The 26,562-nt window shown below is 36.1% G+C and overlaps 1 protein-coding gene and 1 pseudogene across 1 annotated transcript; both read left to right on the top strand.

Moving 5' to 3' along the window:
* The first annotated feature begins 919 nt into the window (after positions 1-919).
* On the top strand, positions 920-8,321 carry LOC122288940. Its single transcript, XM_043095778.1, has 3 exons — positions 920-1,073; positions 3,848-7,046; positions 8,139-8,321. Exon 2 carries the CDS (start codon positions 3,973-3,975, stop codon positions 5,314-5,316), a length of 1,344 nt encoding a protein of 447 aa, XP_042951712.1. The 5' UTR covers positions 920-1,073; positions 3,848-3,972; the 3' UTR covers positions 5,317-7,046; positions 8,139-8,321.
* On the top strand, positions 6,257-11,143 carry LOC122289340 (annotated as a pseudogene).
* The last annotated feature ends 15,419 nt before the right edge of the window (positions 11,144-26,562 follow it).

Raw genomic sequence — 26,562 nt, 5'->3', positions numbered from 1 at the left:
TCGACCATTCCATCTAGAACATAGATATGAGTCCAAAATTGAGCTAAATGACAATTTGGGAGATACTTAAAATATTGTCCGCAAATGGTTCTTAGAAAAAAGGCATATGGAGTTATGAACTCGTTAGCTATTATGAAGAGAAACCATTTAACGAATAATCTGAATTTAGGCTATTAGGATTTCGGCTCTTGTTTAATTTTTTTATTTTTTGTTCACTTTCATGCCTACTAATCCACACGTCCTTTTTGATTAATTAAAACCTTTAATTAAATAGGAGAAACATTCGCAATGCCATAAACTATAGATCTTTTGGCAAGAATGCCATTGTTTTAAATTTTAATACTGAAAAATCTTCAATCCTAAATGTTGTTTCATCATACTGGTTCACTAAGAGCTCTAAACTTGATAGCCATAGATCTAGAGCAGCATAAAAAATGTTATTTTTGTACTTTGAATTCTTTTAGGTGTAGTTTGGATAGTGAGATGAGATAGTTTTACATAAAAATTAAAAGTTGAATAAAATATTATTAAAATATTATTTTTTAATATTATTATTATTTTGTAATTTGAAAATGTTGAATTATTTATTATATTTTATGTAAAAATTTGAAAAAAATTATAATAATGAAAAGAAATGAAACCGTTTCTTATCCAAAAATTATTTTTTTGAAAAGATGGAAACCTTTTATGGAGAAGTATTATTGAGTCTCTTTAAGATTTGTATTGATGTTATTTTAAAGTATAATTTTTTATTATATGTAATTTATTTATATATTAACTATTATTAACAGTACATTAAAATATATTGGTATTATAATATTCCATTTATTTTAATCGAAACAGAATTCAAAACCTAGCTTTGTACGACAGAACTCTAATAACAAATGTGCAAAATGCACCATATCATCAAGCCTCTTGTTTCCATTCCTTTTTTCTTCTTCTAGCCCCCGATCCCTCCTCTCTGTTTAAGGCGCCATTATGCGCCCCCCTTCTTCGTTGCCCCTTTCCTCCACACACAAAGGCCTCCACGAGCCATCACACTGAGCAACCGCCGCCATACTTGACTGCCACTGGTAAGTCCTCTCTCTCTCTCTCTCTCTCTCTCTCTCTCTCTCTCTCTCTCTCTCTCTCTCTCTCTCTCTCACAGCCTTCTTCTCACCAGGTCGTGCCAGTCTAGCCACATCTTTCGGACTAGGCGTTGCCACCAGTAATATCCTCCCCTCTTACTCTCTCTGCTCATCTTCGTCTCGGCCTCTCTCCTTCGTTCGTCTCTCTAATTACTCTCTCTCTCTCTCTCTCTCTCTCTCTCTCTCATTTCTAGTTTGACCTTGGTGACCAACGAAGCACATCAGAGCCATCATGCCGCCTCATTCCGTCTTAATTTTGTCCCGCTCCCTTATCCGTCTCAGTTTTTCTCTTGCTCACTCCGTCTTGTTTTCTCTATTCCTTTGTGCATTTCCTCATCATCTCAAACTTGGATCTGATTTCATTTTTTATTGTCACAAAGCAACTCAATGATCTCTAGGTAGCAGTGTCTCGCTCTCGAATCCGACCGACCACCGCTCCGAGATTGGATAAAGTATTTTCGAGCTTTAGCCTCGTAACCATAGTTTAATCTTCGTGACTTATGTTTTTGGTACTACTAAAAGTTTGAGTTGTCCTCATTTATATATTGGAATCGATACAATAGGTATTTCTGCTTGTATACTTCCCATGCACTTGGGCATGCCCATTTACATGTTGAGTGATTTCATAGTTGGGATTGGTAGTTGAGTGAACTTGGGCTATGCTTAATAAAACTTCTTATTTCTTCTAACAAAAAATTATATATTGGAATTAGTAATTGAGTGATTTCATAGTTGGTTGATTGTAACACCCCATTCCCGTAAGATAATATAATATCCGGTTAAGAGATTCATATCCTGAAATACCTCATTTATTGAAAATATTAATTAAACTGAACATAAATGTTTTGGAAAACATAAAACTGAAAACGTAAAGTAAAACATAAACTAGCCCTACGCGAGACTTTTTATCCAAAAATCATAAAAGAAACTAAGTCCTTGTACTAGAATTACTCAAGGTCCTCCAGCTTTACGTCCTTACAATCGTCATCTGTGACAGTTAAACGTAGAAGAAAAAAAAATAAAAAAATGAGTCAAAAACTCAATAAATAGCATATCATACCGTAAAATATAGCTTAGTTTAGACTTAATTTTTGAAAGACTCTTCAAACAACATATATCATTTATAGATTCTCATAACATGTCTATTCATCATCAACATGAGCGGAAACATACATAATCATGACAAACATATAATGTGAATGCATAAATTACTTGTTTATCTTATCTTCCACTTATTATAAGGTGAATCACGCTTAAGTCCGTGGCACCCCATAACTTATCATAACGTGGAGTTCAACCCGCTTGAGTTCGTGTTTCGCTTAACATAAGGTGAACCACGCTTGAGTTTGTGGCACCGCATAACATAACTTGTGGTGAACACGATTAGGTCCGTGTCACGCTTAACATAACTTGTAATGAACAAGCTTAGGTCCATGTCATCCTAAAGATATCTTGTGATGAATACGCTTAGGTTCGTGTCATCTTTAACATAACTTGTAATGAACACCTTTAGGTCCGTATCATCCTTAACATAACTTGGGGTGAAACACGCTTAGATCCGTGTTTCACTTAACATATGATGAACTACGCTTAGATCCATGACACCATCTTAACATAGCTTGTGGTGAACACGCTTAGGTCCGTGTCACTGTCAAACATTTTATCTTTCTCAATGCATGCTAACTTATTTAATATCATGAAATTTTCTAGCATGGCATATACTTGTAAATGGTATAGCATGACATGACATATCCTTGTACATGGCATAACATAAGATGGCATATTCTTGTACGTGGCATAATATGATCTAAACATAAATATTCCACATGGCATATGTGATTTGAGTTCTATATGAACTTTACGTAACATACTTGATGTAATATCCCGTTTTTAAGTGCATTTTTAATGAAGTGTTATTTAAATAATTATAAATATTAGTTCTATTGTTTTAAATTTAACGTAATATTTGTTAAATTTATTTTATGGATTTTAAGTTGTGCAATTTATTTTTAGAAGGCTTTCTTGATATTATTTATTATTTTGTATTTAAATTGCTCTTTGCTTTAATTTAATTTATTTTTGAGCTTTAAATATTTTATTTTATTAATTATTGTTTTGTGTTTAAATTACTCTTTAATTTAAATTAGTTTATTTTTGGATTTTAAACCGTGTTGTTAGTTTTTACTAATTATTTTATTTTAGCTAGATACTGTGTTTAAATTATTTTATTCAATTTATTGTTTTTAAAAATTATTTTTCATTAGATCAGTTTTGCGACCCAAGATATGAGAATTGGACCCTATTTCTTTCCCTCATCTTTTTCCCTTTTCTCTTTTCCTTTTTTCATCTTTCTTTTTCCTTCATTCTTTTCTTTTTCCCCATTTTTCCTTCTGCTCCTCTCTCTTCTCGCTCAAGCCTCTGTCCCCCTCTCACCCGTCGTTTTTCTTCGTACTCCCTGTGTGCCGTCCGTGGCCACCACCGCCCAGCCCACCTTCTTCCCCTTCGGCCAATGAACATCCCCCTCTGTTGTGGCTATTGGAAAAGATGGCACGTGACTTGATTATAACAACAGTGTGAGATAAGTGCCAAGCGGCATAAGTAGATTTGTGAGATTTTAAAGAATATGTAACAGTATTGAGTTTATTTTTTTTGGAATAATTTTTGAAATATTTGATTTTGTAGGATTATTATATCTAAATTTTATATTTTTTGGATTTCAGGTTTAAAGGAGTTACCCTCAGGGCATGACAGTCGTTGTTGGATACATAGGCAAAAACCAAACTTTAAAATCGGATGTCTTCTTCCTCATCCTTTCTATAATGTTCTTCTGGAATTAACCTCTCCAATGCTAACAATGGACTGCTCATCGGAGTGGAAGTCCCTCTTTGCAGTCTCCGCAGTCTTTACCCCTCCTCTCCTCATCTCAAACCCTTCATCTAGACAAGCTCTAGGTCCACTATTTTTCAACCCAAAGCCCCAAACCCTAACACACCTCTTCTCCTCCCAGTCTCTCTTGCCTCACTCTCTCTCTCCTCCTCCCCACCTCACTCTTCCCAGATTCCTCCTCACCTCGTCCATCCCCCCCTCCACTTCCTCCTCCATCTCCTTCCACGTTGGGCACCACACTGCCCATCAAAATGACGCCGCTTCTCACCTCCTTCACAATCGCCTCTCCTTCCTTCAGCAACCCAATTCCAAGTCTGTCCTTCTTTTCTTCCCTACTGGTGTCAATTTCGAGCAAGTCGAATTCTTAATATTATCGTTGGATGGTTTGGGTTCCAGTTTTGATGTTCGGGTCGATAAGAAGGGTGGCATCTTTAGGGAAAAGACTGGGTTTGAGTACCAAATTAACAATATCTCAATGAACCCCATGGTTGAATCAGGTTTTGGGTGTACAAATTGGCCATGTAATTCGAATTCCTCTGCTTTTGTTGGGTATTTGATGGCTTCTACATTGTACTATGTGCATTGGTTTGATGTGAAGGTTAAAGAAATTTGCTTGAATTGGGATAGCCCTAGTTTGGTTTGCTTAGGTAGTAGGGTTTTCAAGAGTTGCTCTGTTGTTTGTGATTGTTGGAGTCCACATATGCCAGAGGAGAGTGTGGTTTTGTTGGAGAGTGGCTCATTGTTCTTGTTTGATTTGGAGTCTTGTTTGAAAAGTGTTGCCCCGCGTGCGCATTTTAGAGGGACTAGGTTGCGAGTTTCTTCGGATGATGAGTCGGGTACTTCGGGGAGTCGGAAATGGTTGGGTTGTGAGTTCAGTTGGCATCCTAGGATCTTAATTGTCGCTCGGTCCGATGCTGTGTTTTTAGTTGATTTGAGGCTTGATGAATGCGTCGTGAGCTGTTTGGCCAAGGTTGAGATGTTAAGTATGTATGCATCGGTTAAAAATGAAAGGTTCCTTAGTTTTATGATTGCAGGTTCTGATGGCGTTCATTTTGCATTAGCTTCACATAGTTTGTTGCTTCTTTGTGATGTGCGGAAACCGATGATGCCGGTGTTGCAATGGGCTCATGGTCTTGATAAACCATGCTACATTGACATGTTTAGATTGTTTGAATTGAGATCAAACTCAAGGAATGGAACGTATCAGTGGGCTTCTGAATCAGGTTTTTGCATTATATTAGGATCCTTTTGGAATTGTGAGTTTAATCTCTTTTGCTATGGACCTGCTTTACCAGCCCCATGAGGAACCATTGCATCTGAAATTTTAGAATTTTCAAAAACCATTTATGCATGGGAGCTCCCTACGGACCTGTTATTGTCTGGTCATGAATGCAGATGTGGAAGTTGTCTTGTAAGGGAGGAGATTTTGAAGGATGATCTTCCTGAATGGATTCGTTGGCAGCAAAAGAAAGAGATAGTTTTGGGCTTTGGCATCCTAAACAAAGGTCTATCTGCACAGCTTGCCGAGTCTGATGAATTTGGTAGTTTTACACTAATAAGGCTCATGTCTTCAGGGAAGCTTGAATTACAAAGATACTGCGCGTCATGGGATTCTGTGAAGAAGTTGAAAGAATTTCACAAAGAATTTTTGCAATTTGAAGATAATTTCCTCTTTACCAAGGAAGATGGGGAATATAGATTTCCCAGAAGATATAAGTACCTGAACTTTGATAACCTATCAGCATATTTGAATGGCAACCTTACTAAAATCCTAGATTCGAAAATTAAAAATCATCGCAACGGTCCTCAAGAGAAGGAATCCTTTAGTACAAAAGCTCATGAAATCTTATGTGAGAAGTTGAAGGCTTGTGGCTGTGGTCGATTGAGATCGTCTCCCGCAGTTGCAGTTGCGTTTGATGACATAAGCTTGCCAGCGAGCATACATGAGGTTGCTTTGAGGAGACTATGGGCAGGCCTGCCAATAGAACTTTTGCAACTGGCCTATTCCAACTCTCCTGAGTTCCTTGAAGTACTAGTGGACCAGAAAAAGGTAGCTTTGGAATTTCTAGTTGTTCCAGACCTACCTCAATGGCCTCCTTTCTTTTTAAGAAAGCCTTCACGCCGAAGCAATAAATGGTCACAGAAAGTGCAGCGAGATGATGCTCTTGTGGGTCCTGTACCTTCCTCTTCCGATTCTACTTGCACTTCATGAGTATCGTAATGGCTACTCGGATTTGGAAGGAATGGATGGATTTTCTTTAGAGAAGGAATTTAGCTTGAGATGTGATGAAGTCAAGCAGGTGGCCCGTGAATTGGCTGTGCCAGATTCTGGTTGTGAGCTTCGTGATGATGGTGCTGTCTCCCTTGTCGATGACAGAGAAGAGACGTGGGGCAGCTCTGAAAACCAGAAACCTTTCTGTTTATATACTCCAGTTGCATTTAAATACTCTACCATGGATTACACAATGTGCAATACCTTCAGTGATAAGAATTTTGATGTCCTGATTTTTAAAGTTCCCGAGAAGAAGCATGTTCCTCCAGACAAGATGGAAACTGGTGGGCTCGAACTGTTTGATGATCTGTGCCCCAGCGAGCTAAGGTTTGATGCTTGGGTCAAGAACTCTGGGCAAAATGAATTGAAGGCATACAATATTTTGAAGAGGCAATGGTCCAAATGGCAAGATGATTTTAGTTTATATAAGGAATTTTGCTCTCTGACCAAATTCTGAAAGCAATCTACATGATTCTTTTAGTTTCAGCACTTACACTGCTTGCTTTGGTATCACTGGATGAAACTTGTGAATTAGAAGTGCTATTTGAATTAGAGTCACAACGCTGCTACCCATAAACCTTGTTTATCTGATCAATCAGAGACCGCCGAGGTTTGACAAAGACTTATATCAGGAAAGCGATGTGTTGCCACATGTGAAAAATATTTCTGGTGCTGCTTGGAATTGCAGGGACAAGTCTCTGAATACAAATATACAAATCCTGGCTAGTCATAACTCTCCACCGTGTGATATAGATTGGAATGTAAGTTTTGTTGCTATTCCTCTTTTTTGGTTATATCACAGATGCTAATCTTTTTAAATTTGATGTAGCTATGTAAATTTGTTTTGATTTTGCTTGAACGCAATTAGTGCACCTTGTCCCAGCCATTTGCTAGTGTGTGAGAGTTCACCTGCTCTATGAAAAACGAAAATTCTATCCCCTTGCTTAGTAAGTCTAAAATTTATACACTATCAGTTAATCCTGATCCTAGATTACATTGAGTGGAGGAGCAACTTGAAGTTATGTTTTTCAGTATAGAAATGAAAGATTTTTGAGTTGAAATGAAGTAGTGGACAAAATATCTAAATCCCCCACATGCAAGATGTCACAGAATGGAAATTGCGACTGTGACAAATCATTCATGGCAAGTAAGATGCCCTTCTTAAACGTATCACCTACACATGACCCATTCATTTATAATCATTAAGGTGATTTTTGTTTCTCCTCATTCTTGCCATGTAATTTTTCCCCTTTAGAGTTTTTTAATATTTTGTGCTTGGCAACTCTTTGCCTTGAACTCAATACAACTTTCATCCATGGTTTGAGCTTATGCTTAAAGGTAATTATGTGTTTATTTGATCAGCTAGGAGCAAGCTATGTTCTAATTTGTAAAAGGCCTTCATTGTTTTTAATCCTGGTGTCCATAGTCCATTTATTAGTTCCATGGTGTCACCAGCTGTACACATATCACTCTATTCTGTGATAAATGGCATATTTTTAAAGAATTATGTTCTTTTCTTGTATGGTTGGTTAAAATGCAAGAACCGTTCTTCCAAGTTTTCACTGCAACATCAAACATCAATGTGGGTTAAATACAATTATTAATTTTTTGTTAAAGAATAATCCTTTTATTGAAAAGCGCGAACGGTGTAAACCAACTACACAGGAAAGCTCAAATACAAACTAAAAAATGTTTAATTTTTTTCATGCAAATACACCAAACTTTGTCTTTATTCATGGCATCAATGATTCAATGTACATTTTTCATATTCTAAGCTTATCACCTATTGATATGATAATAACATGTCGCCTCAGTTACACGTATTGACTGCTGACTATTGATCCTTGAAACAGGCACTCCCTTTGGCGCAATGGGCCTCCCGAGAAGCCAGTCTTGTGCAATGCATGTGGGTCTTGGTGGAGGACAAAGGGAACACTTGCAAATTATACCCCTCTACATGCTCGGCAGAATCTGATGAGTATGAGGATCACAGGGTTTCCAGAATGAAGAGTATATCAATAAATAAAAACAAAGAAGTGAAACTACTCAAAAGAAAGCAGAAGAGTGATAATATAGTGGTTGCCTCTGGTGTGCCTGATTACAACCAGGGCTTTCGAAAGATGATAGATGAAGATACAAGTAATAGATCAAGTTCTGGATCGGCCATATCTAATTTGGAGAGTTGTGCAGAATTTAGCAGTGCAGATGCAAGTGAGTTGACAGGTTGGACACTCACTACAACTAGTAGTCTTTGCACGGTAATCAGTCCCCCACTCCTGCTTTGCATTATTGCAAAGAATGGAGTCTAATTTGTCACCGCAGGGCAAAACTGACTAAGCTGACAGTATTTTAAAGTCAGCTGAAGAGTTACTAATTCCTATCCAAATGTCTACTTACCTGTTGGGATTTCTAAGTTTCATGTTTGATATTAGGGAAGTAGTGAATTCAGGAAATGTTTGAATTTCCAAACGGACAAGGGAAAAGTAGAGAGAAAGAGAAGAAGAAGAAGAAGAAGAAACATATTATGTTGTTTGCAGGAAAATAATGTTTTATGACTCAAATGATGTTTCAGAAAAAGAAAACAAAAAGAATTGCCCTCTCATTTGCCAGAATGTTTGTATCAGAAAGTTACCTTTTATCTGCATCTTATTTGTATCATTTTACGTGGGTACATCTAGGTTATATATATACTAACAAATAATCATATGATGGTAGATGCCGTACTAGATTATATAATTAACTCTATTTCCATGATTTAATTCTCCACTTGGTGCCTAAAAGTGATTTGATTTCATTGATTTCTCTCAGTCAAAAGTACAGTTCTCAATACAGCTTTCACGATTTTGTTATTGTTAGAATTTTCAGTCTTTTCCATGGGTAGTACATCTTTATCAGAATGAGGTTCAACTGCTTATTCAATTTTTCTAACCTGTATCTTGTGGTTCTCTATCATCATTTGATCATTTAAAGGGCTCTTTATCAGTTTACCTCACAGTATGTGAAGTTTTGTGCCATCTCATAAGAGCCAAGTATTTCTGACCTTACATAACTCTCTTATTGATCTCCTTTCAGGCCCATCTCAGTCAATGGTGTGGGATACAACAGTGCCTTCAAGGAAGAGGACCTTTGTGAATCGACCAAAGCCATCCCCAGTTGAGAAGCTGACAAAAGATCTATGTTCCATTTTGCATGAACAGTGGTCTTCATATTTCTCTACTTTTCGAGAGTGGAATGCCAATGGTTTCTGTTGAGATAGGACATGGAAGTGTTCTTCTCATTAGGCATCCAAGTTCAATAACTCGGGATGAGGAATCTGAAGCTAGCTTACTTTCAATTGATAACAAACAATTTCCATCTAATGAGGCTTATTCGTATTTTGATGCCCCCTCGTGTACATAATGTTAGCAGGGTTGTTGGTTTTTCAAGTCCTGGGTTTGAAACAAAGAAGAACCATGCTGGACAAGGGATGCAACCGGAACAACTTAAAAGGTAACTCCTTCCTACGCTACTTTCAGATAACGGGCGTCATTACTTAAGTACAATGTATGGGCAATATGTTCCACCCACATAGGAAGGTTGATATTTACTGACCTCATTAAAATATGATAAATCTTGGGCATAAATGAAAGATTCTCTGTCCAACATAGATGCCAGGACTATTCTTTTTTTTCTGTTTCTAGTTTCCCTACAACACTGATCATCAAGCATTAGTGCGAGTCCTGAATAATTTTATAACAAAGGGGAGAAACTGTTGTTCCACAATTGGTGGAAGAAATTGAATGCATCTTTCTCTGCATAAATAATATTTTGCAGGGACAAGTCTCTGATGAGAATATACAAATCCTGGCAACTGCTTGTGGAAGGGGTCTTTGACATCTCCGTCTCAGGGGCAAAATCTGAATACTGCAAGATTTTGAAAAGGCTTGCATTATTCGATTTGATGAATTCCATATGGGTTGAAAGCTATCAGGTGCTTAAGGTTTGAGTGACTTTTAAAATCAGAATATCACTAGATAAAAGGGTTGACAGAAAATAATCTGCTGCTAGAAACCCATTAACATCTTCCTTTGGCTGCAGAAATGTAAAAGTAGTACGGGTGTTGTTTCTGGATCAAATGCTACTGCCTCAAGTAATTTAACAAATGTCAACAGGATGCGTGACAGCCCAAGTCAAAATCCTACAGGTTAGCTGAGAAGTTTCTCTTTGGCCATATTTTGCAGAGTGGCCTGGCTCCTGAGTTTTGTCTGAATGTAATTTTTGGAGTTCAATTTTCCGAACCCTATGAAGGGTTTAATTCGACTCTGGCTTTTCTCATAAAGTGAAGAATTACTTTAGAAGCTTAATATGGGGCTTCAGAAAGCTGAGTGAATTTCTTTGCCAAATGACAAAAAGATGTTACTCATAAAACTGATAGGCTTAAAGGACAGTGTGCGTTCAACCTCGTCAAAATTTTGGATCTCCGGAACCAGAAAATGCATCACAATTTCCAAGCCTACTTTTTCCCTCATCTCTGTCATCTTGTTTAGATTACTTTTTCATTTCAGATGTACAATTTTTTGGTTGGTATTTCAAACATACGAGACATTCATAAGATAAATAATATGCATTTTACAGACACCTTGCATTCTCAATTCTTCTTCTTTCCACCTTTTAGGTGTGCTCCGTTCTTACGGCTCTAGGTGGTTTTGCAAGCCTGGAAATACACCAATCTGTTTCTACTAGGCATTTTGTATATACAGAACCAGCAAGGAAATATTCTCTCTCATATTTAACTGATCTAGTCTCATAAGACAAGACAGCTATGCATTTGTGTTCACTGAGAACTTGGATGTGTATTGAAAACTTACATTTCCCTCTCCATCTCTACATGCAAATCTAGTTATTGTGGTTTTGAAGTATGACTAAGTCTATGAACGGTATAAACCATTCCATGGGAGCAGCCGAGGCCACTTTGTGGCCATCTCGGGGGAGCCTAGACCACCATGAGACCATGGGGCCGGTAATAATTCTATAGTCTAATGAAATTAGAAATTGTCCACGGCATGCTACACAGCCTTCTTACATCCAACACACCAAAATTTTTGAGTGTAAAATAAAAAAGGGTAAAATAGTAAAATCATATATTTTAGTAGTAAAAAAGTGTGAAGTTGTTGTATATAATTTTCATTCTTAAAAGGGTAGTGCTAGGACCACCGAGACCCCTACGGAATTTTTCCAATAAGGAGTATAATTTTTATTTATTTTCTTCTCTGGTTTCTTTATTTTGTCAAATATTTTTTAAATCTCTTTAAACATTTCATAAAATTTCATAAACTCATCAGAAAACATTTGCTTGATAATTAAGTAAAAAGAGAGAACATTCGGTAGCCAATGTCATCTCCATTTTTAAAGTAACTCTTAGCGAATGATATTACACCCACAGTAATATACGTAGCTTCTTGACATACCGAATGTGTTTCATTAAGCAAATGAATGGATGAGAATGATTGTGATGAACAAAAATCTTATCTTATCCTTCAGTTTTTAGCAAGCTTTATACCACATACCTCCACATAATTATTAACATATAATATGTCATTTTTTCTCTTATATCTTAATGTTTAAATATGTGTGTATTTAAATAGAAAGAAAAAAAATGATAAATCACATGTTGGTTAGGTGAATATGTGTGATGTGAGACTTTCTTGTAGAATTACTAAAAAAAAGAGAAGAATATCATTGTTTTTGCAAAAATAGACTTCATTTAAAAAAAATATAAAAAACTGTAAAAGAGTATACCCTTTGTAAGGGGGTAAAATAATCCAAGATTAGGCATAGCCTACTAGGCCACCACTAGAGGACAAAGGGAGAGGAGGAGGTCAGAAGGTAGGGAGTGTCAAGTGGTAAGATGGCAGAAGGCAGATAAAGGGAGTTAGAATGTAAGGTAGGAGGGGTCAGAGGGTAATGGGGGTGTCAAGAGGTAGGGGATGTCAAGAGAAAGTGGGAAAAGGGGAAAAATGGTTAGACATGCAAAACAGATTCTGCCTTGCCACTACAAGGGGTATGCAGGAAAATGCATCAAAGAAAAAGGGGACGTCCAAACTATTGTTGGGGCGTCTTCTAGTTTTTCTGCTTCTTATTCAACTTCTCCTTCAACCATTAGACAGGGGGTCCTAGCTAAGATTTTTTCTCCAGCTACATTTGATGTCACCATTGTATAGTCAGAAATGAGAGGCTATGAGAGACTGTAAACAAGAATATTATAGTGGATTTCTTCTCCTCAAATGTCCATAGACTTAAGCATTATGCCAAACTACCTAAATGTGTGTGTTTATCTCTCTTACTTTCTCTACACTCATTTTTCTTTCACTACCATGGATATATGTACTAATATCGTATAGCTGCACCAGACCACTTCCAGGGGCACTAAACCACACCAATCGAGGCCCGAATTTCCATAACGGGTTGGGAATCACTATTTCTCCCCTTTCGGCCTATTATGGAATTTTCATGTATTAATAGTTGGCGTCGTCTATAGGATTCGATTTACTTTTTAAATCGGAGGTAGGAGAAGGATGATTTTCCGATGCGTTGAATAAATCTGCGAATGAATGAATGGACTTAAGCATTATGCCAAACTACGTAAATGTGTGTGTTTATCTCTCTTACTTTCTCTGCACTCATTTTTCTTTCACTGCTATGGATGTATGCACCGATATCATGTAGGCGCATCAAATCACTGCTGAGGGCACTAGACCACACCGATTGAGGCTCGAATCACCATAGCGGGTCAGGAATCACTCTTTCTCCCATTTCGGCCTATTCTGTGATTTTTCATGCATCAACAGTTGGCGTCGTCTGTAGGATTTGATTCATAGTCCAAGCCAAAGGTGGGAGAATGATGATTTTCCAGTGCACTGAATAAATCTACAAATGAAGAAATGAAGCCTCCTCAAGATAAGTATTCACAAATTTCTACTCTTATTTTATTAACAACACCATTGCAAAAATCAGGTGAGTAAACTCTACATCGCCCATGTAGTTGATAATACCAAACACTTAAATGCCTGCACATAACACTTGTAGCTTAAGTGACGAGGCCACTTACCTTCCTAACTCGGGGGTTTAGCTTGTGCATAGGGGACATGCACTAGCAAGCAAATATTTGCACGGTTAAGTGCGCAGTGCCATGTAGGACACCTTGCTCGGCATGCACGACACTTGTCACACACAACATTGTGCACTTAAGTGCATGGTGCTGTGCATGTACAAGCCATGAATGGCATGCACAGTGCCATGCATGGCAATAAGACGTGCACCCATGATCCCCTTAGGCCTACATCATGGTGTCATAAGAGGAAACCCCCAGCTAGGGGTGTCAAATCGTGTTAACGGGTCGTGTTCGTGTCGTGTCAAGGTGTATACATTACGTTTAATGGGTCAACACGAACACTACCCGTTAAGGATTTCGTGTCAAAATTATAGACACGAACACGACACGGTAAGATAACGGATTGACACGACACGACCCGTTATGACCCGTTAATGAATAAAAAATATTATGACACGAAACGACACGACACGACCCGATCTGTTTCAACCCGTTTACGTTAATGAGTTGAACAGACATGACACGACACGACACGACCCGTTTGACCTGATTGAAATTTTATATAAATATTTAAATATAAATATTATTTATAAAAATTAAAAAATTAAAAATTAACCACAAGTTTAGAATTATAATTCAAATAGATCCATTCCACACACATTGTACTAATATATTAATATTACATCCCAAAATAATAAACAAAACACACAGAAAATATATTAATTTTACAATCCCAAGTACAATAAAAACACATATCTAAACAAATTTAGAGCTTCAAAAATGAGGTGGAGCGTCCTCCTTGTCCTTGTTTTTCTCCAACTCCATTACATCTCTGGTTAACTCGTCCAATTTAACTTATTGTGTTTCTATTAAAAAAAAAGATATCATTAAAATTTTATATCAAATAATATTATTGTATCGAAAAATTACAATTATTTATTCAATAAGGTAAAAATAATGTTACCTTGCTCCTCGCCATATAGCCAATCTCTAGTGCAGACTAATGCTTCAACAATATTTGCTTTTAGTGCACTCCTAAATTGATCAATGATACGCCCACCAACACTAAAAGTAGATTCAGATGCTACTGTAGAAATTGGAACACTTAAAATATCACGAGCCATACAAGCAAGATCAGGATAACGAAACTCATTTCCTTTCCAAAAGGAAAGAATGTCAATATTTGCATTTCTGTCTGCCCTAGGTTTATCCAAGTAAAGATCCAATTGACTTTTTTGCATATGGGCAGCAAGGTCATCATGTCTAAATGAATCAAATTCCTGTACACAAAAATAAAATATTATAAATCATTGAATAACAATATGATATAAATCATTAAACAAGAAATATTATACAGTTATTACCTGAAATACTTGTTTATTAATCGAAGATTGACTTTCCGCTCTTCTATAAGTGCTATCAGAAGTCGTGGTAGAACATGTGGGAGCACTAGAAGAACTATATTCCATGAAAAGGGATGACATTTTGCTCCGAACATTCATATACTCAATGGAACAATCCCCATAAAGTTTTGTATAAGAGAAATCAACAAAATGAAGCTTGTATCGAGGATCCAAAATAACTGCTATAGCCAATAATACATTGAACTTAGACCAATATTTCTCAAACTTAACAAGCATTTTACAACACATGGTCTTTATATAGTCATCTTCACCCTCAGAGTGTCGCTTTAATGTAAAATAAATCAAAAATACTGCTGGAAAGTATAGATTGGCTGTAGGGTATTTGGTCCCAGAAAAATCACAAGTGGCTTCATAAAAAACTCCCAACAAACTGTTGATCTTCTCTATTTTTTCCCAATCAAATATTGATGGACAATGCTTAAAATTAGAATCAGTCAACTCCAAATGACTGAAAGTACGACGATAGAAAATAGCACTCTCAAGCATAAGATAAGTAGAATTCCATCTAGTGGGAACATCTTGTCTCAACCCTTTCTTGCTATCCAAAGACATTTGTTTTGTAGAATCTAAAAATTTTACCTTCCTTGATTGTGACTCTTTGACATACTTAATACTCTCACGAACTTTTTGAATAGCAAAATCAATTTCTTTCGACCCATCTTGTACTATCAAATTCAGAATATGAGCGCAACAACGAAGATGAAAGAACTCACCATCACAAAGAAGAGCTTTTTTAATGTTCAATTGAGTTCTTAACAACTCCACTGAAACATCATTAGACGAAGCATTGTCTAAAGTCAATACATAAATCTTGTGTTGAATTCCCCACTCACATAGCAAATTATAAATTTTTTTAGACAAAGACATGCCATTATGTGGTGGTGGCATAAAAGAAAAGTTCAAAACCCTTTTCTGCAGAACCCAATTCTTATCCAAAAAATGTGCTGTAATGCACATATAACCATCAGTGGTTATAGAAGTCCACAAGTCAGATGTTAGACTAATTCTACCAGGAGAATCATTTAACATGCATTTAATCCTTCTCTTTTCTCGAGAATATATCTTAACCAAATCAGCTTTGGCAGTATTCCGAGAAATAATTGGAACATCCAAACGCAAATATTGTAACAAAGATCTCACCCCCGAGTATTCAACAAAACGGAAAGGCAGTTCATGCTTCACAATAGCAGCTATCAAAAGTTCTCTATATTGTTCAGTTTCAAATTTAGGAATGCTTACCGAAATAGATCCACTACCTTGTGATAACATCATCTGACCAATATCTCGTGAACTTCTCCTAGGGCATGCGTCAATGTGACGCTTCATATTTCTAGTTCCATATTTACTTGCAGCCATATAAGTAACTCCACACATCTTGCACTTTGCTCGTGGTTTGCCATCATTGTTCTCAGACTCAGGAACCATGTCAAAAAAAGTCCACACGTTTGACCGTTTCCTTTGTTTTGTTTTAGATTCCTCATTTTGAAAACTTTCTGACTCAAACGGATCCAAATCAATCAAATCATCATTTTCACCTGCTGCCGAACTCATCTGAAAAGAAACAACAATATGACTGTATGAGTATATTAAATGATATTCTAGTATGACTTGTATGAGTATATTAAATGAGATTATAGTATGACTGTATGAGTATATTAAAAAGCATACCTAGTGTCAACAATTAAAGCTGGTTAGTTGGGTTTTCAATTCTACCAACAAACAGGCCATCAAAAGTAGAATTAAGAATGTAGTTTTGGTAATAAGAAAGCTGTCTGATGAATTGATTTGACCCATGTTAATTTTTTCAGTCCAAATAAGGACGAGATTGTTGTGGTTTGTGGTTCTAATAATTGTTCATTTAAACGGGGGTAGGCAGTGCTGGAAACTGCAACCACTCGAAATGTTTAAATAAGAAGCTCATTTATTATTTCTCTAGAGAATAGATAAAGAAAGAGAGCGTAGGATTTAAAGTAAATAAATAAATTTTTGTATCAATTTTATTTTAAAATACATCAACACATATTATTATATAAATATAAATACTCTCAATAGCTCTATATTCTTTTTAAGAAATTCCTATATGCTATAATTTTTTTTTTATTTATTTAGTAAGCAATGACCAAAGCTGTTGTTGTTAATTGGCCAAAGATATGACCAAAGCGAAATGATCAAAATACTTTATATTTTATTCTAATTCAATACCATCCGTTGAAAATTCCTTTGGCTAGCTATATAACTTGTTGACATGTCTATGATGTCTAGTACTACTGCATATATGGGTGAAAAGATCCACCATTTTATCACTAATTTGGTCCTCTATTCTGTATGCTTTTGTTATAACTGATGAAAAGAATCAAAGATGATGGAATTTGGAAAATAGCAAAAGGAAAAAAAAATATGAAGAAATTAAGATTCAAAAAATTTTCTTATATATTCATATATAATTCCCTTATCATGTCGCATGAGCAAACTGAACATGGAGAGATCAGTGAAGAGAAATGATATATTTTTTTCAGTAGTACCTTTTTCCAAACTAGAAGAAAAGGAGGCAAGAAACTGTGTATCCAAACTGTGTATCCAAACTGGTTTCAACGATATTTTTCTGAAAATAAATTATGTTGAGGTTCTCACACCAAATTGGACTGTCCAACATAATAAAATCACAGATTCGATTTCTTAATAAACATGCACATGAAACTAACCAAATAAAACTAACCAAACTCAGCAACAATACTCAGCAAAAAACTAGAGATCTTAGCTCAAACTAGAGAAAAAAACTAGAGATCTGAAAAACTAAAGAAAAAAAAAACTAGAGATCTGAAAAACTAGAGAAAAAAAAAAGACTAGAGATCTAAAAAACTAGAGAAAATAAAAATCTGGAACAGAAAAATTTACCTTTGAAGATTTGAAACTGGATGTGGCCGTGGGCTTGAGAAGTGGGCGTGGCGCCTGCTGCCGTGGACCGCTGCTGCGTGGGTTGAAGACGAAGAGGGGGGCGGCGTGAGAAGAGGCCGAGGCTGTGCCGCACTGCCGCTGCTGCTGCTGTGCCGTTCAACCGTTGAAGACCAAGACACGCCGGCAACGGCTTGAGAAGGGGAGAGGGCGAGAGGCAGCTGGCAGTGTGAGTGTGTGAGTCTGGACTATAAAAACCAGAAAATAAAATCTGAAGGGGGTGGGGGGGGGGGGTGGCGTTGGAAATGGGCAAGGTGGGAAAATGGGAATCCGTGGGGCACTGGGGCGTGGGATATTGTTTTTGCCTTTTTGGGTTAGGAACTTAGGGTTCCGGTTTTAGTTTTTTGAATTTTAGTTTTAAGGGTATAGATGTAAATTTAATTTTCTTAACGGGTCATAACGGGTTGACCCGTTAGTGACCCGTTAAGCAATCGTGTCTTAATGGGTCGACCCGTTTTGACCCGAACCCGTTAAGCCTAAACCCTAACCCGCTTTTATCGTGTCGTGTTCATGTTGGGTTAACGGGTCGTGTCACATATTGCCACCCCTACCCCCAGCCACCACGAAGGCTACTGATGTTCTCTACCACAACCATGGTGGTCGCCAAGGATAGTGGTTGTGCACGTTGTGCACGGTGGGCAAAGTTAGATGTTGCCCAACACCCCCAAGAGGCTCACGACCTGTCTGACCTTCCGATGACCATCACTTGGACCGTTGGGAGTTTTTGTTCCCGACTGAGCAATCCTCGTAAAGGAGGAGCACGCCGAGCACAGTGTTGCTGGTAGGACCCCATGTTTTGTGGCCCATCGCCAAGCCACCAGCCATGTCGAGACAAGGCTGGATAGCCCCACGGGCATGCCAAGGGCCCTGCCTTGACATGCCCAGGATGCCCCCCTTGCGTGCACCCTTGCATTCGCCCCACGCCGCACGGCAGCTAGGTTAATGGCATGCCTTCATAGGCATGCCATCCAGCTCGTGCCTTGCAGACTAAACCAGTGACATGCCCACAAGGCATGCCATCCAGGGCACGGCTCCAGCCCCTGCCTTGTAGCTTCAACGCCCAAGCCACCAGCCTGGGCCATGCAGCACGCACACATGGCTCACCACTACCAGCAGGCCTTGCATGGCACCATGCCATGCCCACCAGTAGGCCCTTTCTTGGTACCATCCATGTTGTGCCACCCAGCTATGGACCAGACCGAAGGCCACCATGCACCATTCTAGCCTACTCATGGGCTCATGCATGCCATGGGTCAACTTGGCTCATGCCAACTATGTTATTGTGTTGCCCAGATGACTAACACAAGAGGGGGGGTGAATTGAGTTGTATTAAAAAAATAACAATTATAAATCAAATATATAATATAAAATATAAACAAAATATGAAATAACAATAAATATAAAGAGTAAGGGTAAGAGAGAAGCAAACTCAGTATGTTAACGAGGTTCGGCCCCACTGCCTACGTCCTCACCTCAAGCTACCCCTTGAGGATTCCCAAATTCACTATTCAACCTCCTTCAGGTGGAGATAGAAACCTATTACACCTTTGAACAACACCGCTACAGAGGATCCGTGTAGAACACCCTCTACACTTGCAATCACCTTACAAGTGGTGATTCAACTATTCCCAGTGTAGAAAAGCTGATTCACAAGAGTTATACACACCTTTTTTCTGATACAAAAGCTGATAGTGGATAGGTTATCAGAAAACACTCCTCAATGAGTGAAATAAGAACAATACAGCGCAAACTATATTTCTCAAAATGAACAAGGATTAAGGCTCAATACTTAGAGAAGAGAGAATGAAAGCTTTGAATGAATGTTATATGCTCTTGGTGTTGTAAATGTGAAACTCTCAAATGATCTATTTATAGGCATATGAGACTTCATATTCAAATTTAAAAAGATTCACATGTCAAAGACAACATCATTCACTTTTTCAAAAAACTCAAATAAAAGGTTCTTCTTTTTCTATTATCAAAGACAACATCATTCATTTTTTCAAAAAAATCAAACCTAATCTTTTACTTTTGGTATATGACAAAATGAGCACACTTTACTTTTCAAATTTTTCAAACAAAATCATCTACCTTTTGTATAAGTCTAAAAAAGCATCAATTACTTTTGAAAATATTCAAATAAAACATGCACATGTGAAAGATGACAATCAATCATCTTTAATATTTTCAAAGTTCAACCCTTTAATCAAGGCATGCACATGTAAAAGATGACAATCAATCATCTTTCAAAATTTTCAAATTTAATTTTCAAAAATATTCATGCACATGTGGAAAATGTATTTTAATGCTTTATGATAAAATATTAATTTTGAGCATTAATCCTAATTTCAAATTTTAAGAGATTTACAACATTACTCTATGACTTTAATGTGAATTTGTTTCCTTCTTGCTCATGCTTGGTTCTTTGATGTGCTTGATTCCATTGTGTGAACAACTTGAGCTTGAAACTCCTTTATTTTTTGAATTCATTTGTTATCATCAAAATCCATGTGTAGATTTATAATCACATGAAACTTGAAACCTTGGGTTCAACAATCTTCCCCTTTTTGATGATGACAAATACTTGATAGAACTTGAAACCTGTATTAATACTTAAGCTCTCCCTGAAAATATGCGTTAGTTTTTCAAGCATTCAAGCAAAAGTATAAATATAATTCCAAGCATATATAACAAGTTTAGCAATTTAAACAATGTTAATGTTCTAGTCTAAAACTTCTTCCCCTTTTGGCATCATTAAAAAGGATCAGCAGCAAATAAATAGACTGAAGAAAATGATACGTTTAATAGTCACTCTAGATAGTTGAAAAAGGAGCTATCCGTGACCCGACAAATGCTGCAAAGTCTCGAGGCTTAACTCTATGAATTTAATGCGGCTGGAGATTTAAACAATCGCCTGATGTTGTTGACAAACGTGATTGAAGACTCTGAGTTGCTATAAAAAATGATCATTTTCATCTATCGGATGCCAAAAAAATAATTGCTTCTTGACCTGAGTTCTGTTTTTCCACAACGATAGAATGGTTGAGCAATTCTCTTCCACTAATGTTCCAGACTTGAATCAGAAACCCTTGACACATCAATCATCAATCTTCTCTCCTGAGGCCGTCAATACCATGATAGGAGCAGTGAACCGTTTTTCTAGTAAGGCTAATTCTGAGATTATTGCAGAATCAATAATGCTCAGTAGTCAATATGCTGCCTCTGTTACGATCATGTCTCAGATGTTAATGGCGAGGGTGAGTGAGATTGATCATCTTAACATGCAAATATTTGAGTTACGACAGAAGCTTGTTAATAAGGATAGTGAGAATAAAAGGCTAAAGCAAGAAAACCAAGAGTTGAAAAAATTTGCAGATTGGTATGCTCATGATCTGCAACCACGAATAGAGGAGCTGGAACGAAAAAGGGTTAAGATACAAGGTCAACATCGGCAGATAACAACAGAGGTTCATCGTTTACTAGAAAAATAGGGACAATCTACTATTAATCTCGTTGGCTTAGTAAGAAAACTTTTGACAATGTGTGTCCAGCATATCTTGTATTTCTTTTGACTAAATAAGATTTGAAGAGACAATAGTTTGTCTTATTCTTTATGCTATCTCTATAAAATCAGTCCTGAAGTTCATCCAATCCGCATCAAGTTTTCATCTCATCTCTATAACTCATCTGCATTCCTTCAACATTTTCGTTTTAAGCCTTCTATTCTTTTCTCAATGGCTCATTCTTCTAACATTTCTCTAGATCCATCCATGAGGCATTCTACATCTCAACCTCCTGTCCTTTATGCAGCTGCCATTGGTGCCATGTTGCAGCAAGAAAATAATAATCTGACTAATAAGTCAGATTCTGATGCTATTTATGACTTGGTGAGTCTTGGGACTCGCTATTCTTCCTCTATTGTTGCTTTTTCTCAGCGGCTACAAGCCAAAAATCACGAAGTTGAAAAGCTCAAAGAACAAATTGTTGTACTTCAACGAATTGTTCAAGAGTCTCACACAAGGGAAGGAATCATTCGGCAGAAGAATAAACAGTTGAAATCTTTATTAGATTCTTCATTTCGCTTGCCGGTTCCCATGGATAAGAATGACATGATATTGTATGAAGAGAATGAGCGTCTCAAACATGAGGCTAAGAATCTCAAGTTTATGTAAAAGTATTTAAAAAATATATCTTTATTTTTATTGACTCTAGTCTATCTTTTAAGAGATATTCATAGCATGCATCATACCTATTTCTCTTCTGATCATACATAATCTATTTTCTGGTAAAGGTTTTGTGAAAATATCTGCTAACTGATCGTGTGTGTTTGTGAATTCTAATATTATATCGCCTTTCTGCACATGATCTCGAAGAAAATGATACTTTATTTCAATATGCTTAGTTCTAGAATGTTGTATTGAGTTCTTTGAAAGATTTATAGCACTGTATTATCACATTTGATTGGAATGTGATTATACATGAGTTTAAAATCTTCAAGTTGTAGCTTCATGTAGAGAACTTGAGCACAACAACTACCCGCAACAACATATTCTGCCTCAGCAGTAGATAGTGCAACAAAATTTTATTTTTTACTAAACCAAGAAACTAGTGCATGACCTAAGAAATGACATACTCCACTAGTGCTTTTTCGATCTATTTTACAGCCAACATAATATGCATCTGTGTAACTGATTAGATCGAAAGATGTGTGCTTAGGGTACCATAACCCTAGGTTAATTGTACCACTAAGATATCTAAAAATGCGCTTAACTGCAATTAAATGTGATTCTTTTGGAGATGATTGAAAGCGTGCACATGAGCACACACTAAACATAATATTTGGTCTACTGGCTGTTAAATATAATAAGCTACCAATCATACATCGATATATATTCGAGCCAACTGGCTTACCGGATTCATCTTTATCAAGTTTAGTTGATGGACTCATTGGTGTTCAAATTTCCTTAGCATTTTCCATCCCAAACTTCTTCAGTAATTCCTTAGTATATTTTGATTGATTAATTAATGTTCCACTTTTTGCTTGCTTAATTTGCAATTTGAGAAAGAATGTAAGTTCTTCCATCATGCTCATCTCAAATTCTTCCTGATAATCTTATCAAAAACTTGACACATATTTTCATTAGTAGCACCGAATATTATATCATCAACATAAATCTAAATTAAAAGAATATCATCATTTTCATATTTAATGAAAAGAGTTGTGTCGATTTTTCCTCTTGAAAAACCTTTTTCAATCAAGAAACCACTGAGTCTCTCGTACCAAGTTCTAGGAGCTTGTTTAAGTCCATATAGTGCTTTTGTGAGTTTGAAAACATGATTTGGGGAAATATGATTTTCAAAACCTAGAGGTTGCTCAACATATACCTCTTCATTTATAAAACCATTTAAGAAAGCACTTTTAACATCCATTTGAAAAAGTTTGAAATCTTTATAACAAGCATATGCAAATAGCATTCGAATAACTTCTAATCTTGCGATAGGTGCATATGTCTCATCATAATCGATTCCTTCTTCTTGATTAAAACCTTGGACTACAAGTCGAGCCTTATTTCTAGTAATGACTCCGGACTCATTTTTCTTGTTTCTAAAAACCTATTTTGTTCCAATAATAGTATGATTTTTGGGTCTAGGAACAAGTGTCGAAACATCATTTCTTTCAATTTGATTCAACTCTTCTTGCATAGCTAGAATCCAAGATTCATCAAGAAGTGAGTCATCAATATTTTTGGGTTCAATTTGAGATAGAAAAGCAGTATGATTGCAAATATTTCTAAGAGATGATCGAGTACTTACACCTTGTGAAGGTTCTCCCAAAATTTGTTCCACTGGATGATCTTTCACAAATTTTCACTGTTTGGTTGCATCTTGTATTAAATTTTGATGATCTTTCCTGATGGCTCCATGTTGAACTTCCTCTATTGTTTTCTCTTTGTTGAGATTGAGACTTTCTATGTTATTTATACCTCATGTTTCTTCATCAATAGATTTCTTGGAGAGTGGAGAATTAGATTCATCAAATACTACATGCATAGATTCTTGTACAGTCAAAGTCTTTTTATTGAATACTCTATAAGCTTTACTATTAGTAGAATACCCGAAAAAGATACCTTCATCAGATTTTGCATCAAATTTGCCTAAATTATCCCTGTCATTCAAAATAAAACATTTGCATCCAAATACATGAAAGTAACCAATGTTGGGCTTTTTCTCATTCCAAAGCTCATAGGGGGTTTTATCTAACTTAGACCTTAGCATAACTCTATTTATAACATAACATGTAGTACTTACCGCTTCGGCCCAAAAATAACTAGGCAAATTGTTCTCATTGAGCATTGTTCTTGCCATCTCTTGAAGAGATATATTTTTCCTCTCTACTACCCCATTTTGTTGAGGAGTTCGAGGAGCAGAAAAATTATGCACAAAACCGTTTTCATCACAAAATGTTTTAATATTTTTATTAACAAACTCTTTTCCCCTATCACTTCGAATACTTGAAATAGTGTGGCCCTTTTCATTTTGAATTCTCTTGCATAACTTGATAAAGGCATTATGTGCCTCATCTTTATGAGCAAGAAAGATGACCCAAGTATATCTAGAGAAATCATCAACAATAACAAATGCATAATATTTTCCTCCTAGACTTGCAACTCTATTTAGTCCAAAAAGATCCATGTGTATCAGTTGCAATAGTCTAGTAGTGGAAATATGTTTCTTAGTTTTAAAAGAAATTTTTGTTTGTTTACCATATTGACATGCATCACAAATTTTGTCTTTAAGAAAATTTGTTTTTGGTAAACCTCTCACAAGATCATTTTTTGAAAGTTTGGAAATAAGTTCCATATTGGCATGACCTAATCTTTTATGCCATAGCCAACTAGTTTCATTTTGAGCTGAAAAGCAAATAGCATCTTGTGAGATAATTTCTTCAAAATCGATTGTATAAACATTATTGTTTCTAAAAGCAATAAAACAAATATTACAATCATGATCATTCAAAATAATGCATTTATCCATTTTGAAAGTAACTGTAAATCTTTTATCACATAATTGACTTATGCTCAAAAGATTATGTTTTAGACCTTCAACAAGTAGAACATCTTCAATTATGAGAGAAGATTCATTACCAATTTTACCTATTCCCACGATCTTCCCTTTCGAGTTGTCTCCAAATGTCACGTGTCCTTCTTCTTTAGATCTAAGATCAAAGAACTTAGTCTTGTCTCTCGTCATGTGTCTTGAACATCCACTATCTAAAAACCATTTGTTTTTACTTGTGGAAGACTTCATGCATACCTATAAAAACAATTAAAATGATTTTTCTTGGTACCCAAGTTCTTCGGGTCCTTTATATATTAGTATTAGAATAAACAAGATTTTTAGGTACCCATATGGCCTTAATAGTCATTGTATGATTTCTTCTAATAGGACAAGTATGATAATTATGACCATTTCTATTACAAAAATTGCAAATAGCATGTGACATATATGAAAAACTTGAATGATTATAATAATATCCTTTTTTGACAAAATTATTTTTATGAAAAGAATTTTGAATATTAGTCTTTGATGTAGAATGATTATCAAAGAAATTTTTATAAGGTCTGTATTTTTGTTTTGGCATATATCCCAAACCTGCCTTGTCAAAAACACATCTTTGACTACCAAGAAGTTTTTCAAAATTTCTTTTTCCATTCGTAAAGTTTTCAACAATATTTTCTAAATCGGTTTTCTTCTTATTCAATTCAAGATTTTCATCTTTCAAAATGATACTTTCTTTTCTTAAAATTTCAATTTCGTTTGTTAAAGAAGAATCTTTTTTTTTTCAAAGCAGTATACATGATACCCAATTTTTCAAATTTCTCATATACCTCTTCTAAAATATTTTGCAATTCTTCATATGAAGGATCTTCAATATTATCAAGATTTGTTACCTCAATGTCATCTTTAGCCATAAGACAAAGATTTGCTGATTCTCCATTGTTTGTTTCACTATCTGAACTACTTGAATCATCATCCCATGTATCTTTCATCGCTTTCTTGCCCTTGTTTCGATCTTTCTTTAGCAGAGGACAATCTGCCTTGATATGACTAGGTTTATTACATTTATAACAAATTAAAGTGTTATTTTTACCTGAATCTTTCTTGGAAAACTTTATAAAGGATTTTCTTGGAGGAGTTCTATTTTTCTTCAAGAACCTCTGAATTCTTCTTGTTATCATCTCAACTTCTTCATCTTTATCGTCATTTTCCTCATTTTCATCATTTTCACTTTAATCAGGAACAGCTTTAAGTGCTAAGCTCTTCTTTGGCTTTCCTTCTTCCTCTCCTCTTTTCAATGTGTACTCATGGGTGATAAGTGACCCGATGAGTTCATTGACTTCGAGCTTCTTGAGGTCTCTAACTTCAAGAATCGCTGTAACTTTTGATTTCCAACGTTTTGGTAAAAAGTTGAGAATTTTTCTTACTATCTCCACCTTGAAATAAACTTTGCCAAGAGCTGTCAAGCTGTTTATGATGTTAGTAAAATGAGTGTGCATGCTAGAAATAAATTCATCATCATTCATCTTAAACATTTTATATTCATGAGTAAGAATATAAATTTTTGATTCCTTGACTTGCGAAATTTCTTCATAAGTTACTTCAAAGTTATCCCAAATTTCCTTTGCCGTAGCGCAATTCATTATTCTATTAAACTCATTTCTATTAAGAGCATTATATAATAAATTCATAGCAGTTAAATTTAAAGTATAAAGTCTATCGTCTTCACGATCAAACTCTTCTTCTTCCTTT

Source organism: Carya illinoinensis, chromosome 12 (genome assembly GCF_018687715.1).
Source record: "Carya illinoinensis cultivar Pawnee chromosome 12, C.illinoinensisPawnee_v1, whole genome shotgun sequence".
Classification (NCBI taxonomy): Eukaryota; Viridiplantae; Streptophyta; class Magnoliopsida; order Fagales; family Juglandaceae; genus Carya; species Carya illinoinensis.
Note: the sequence above shows the minus strand (reverse complement) of the source record. Positions and strands in the feature narration are given on the sequence as shown.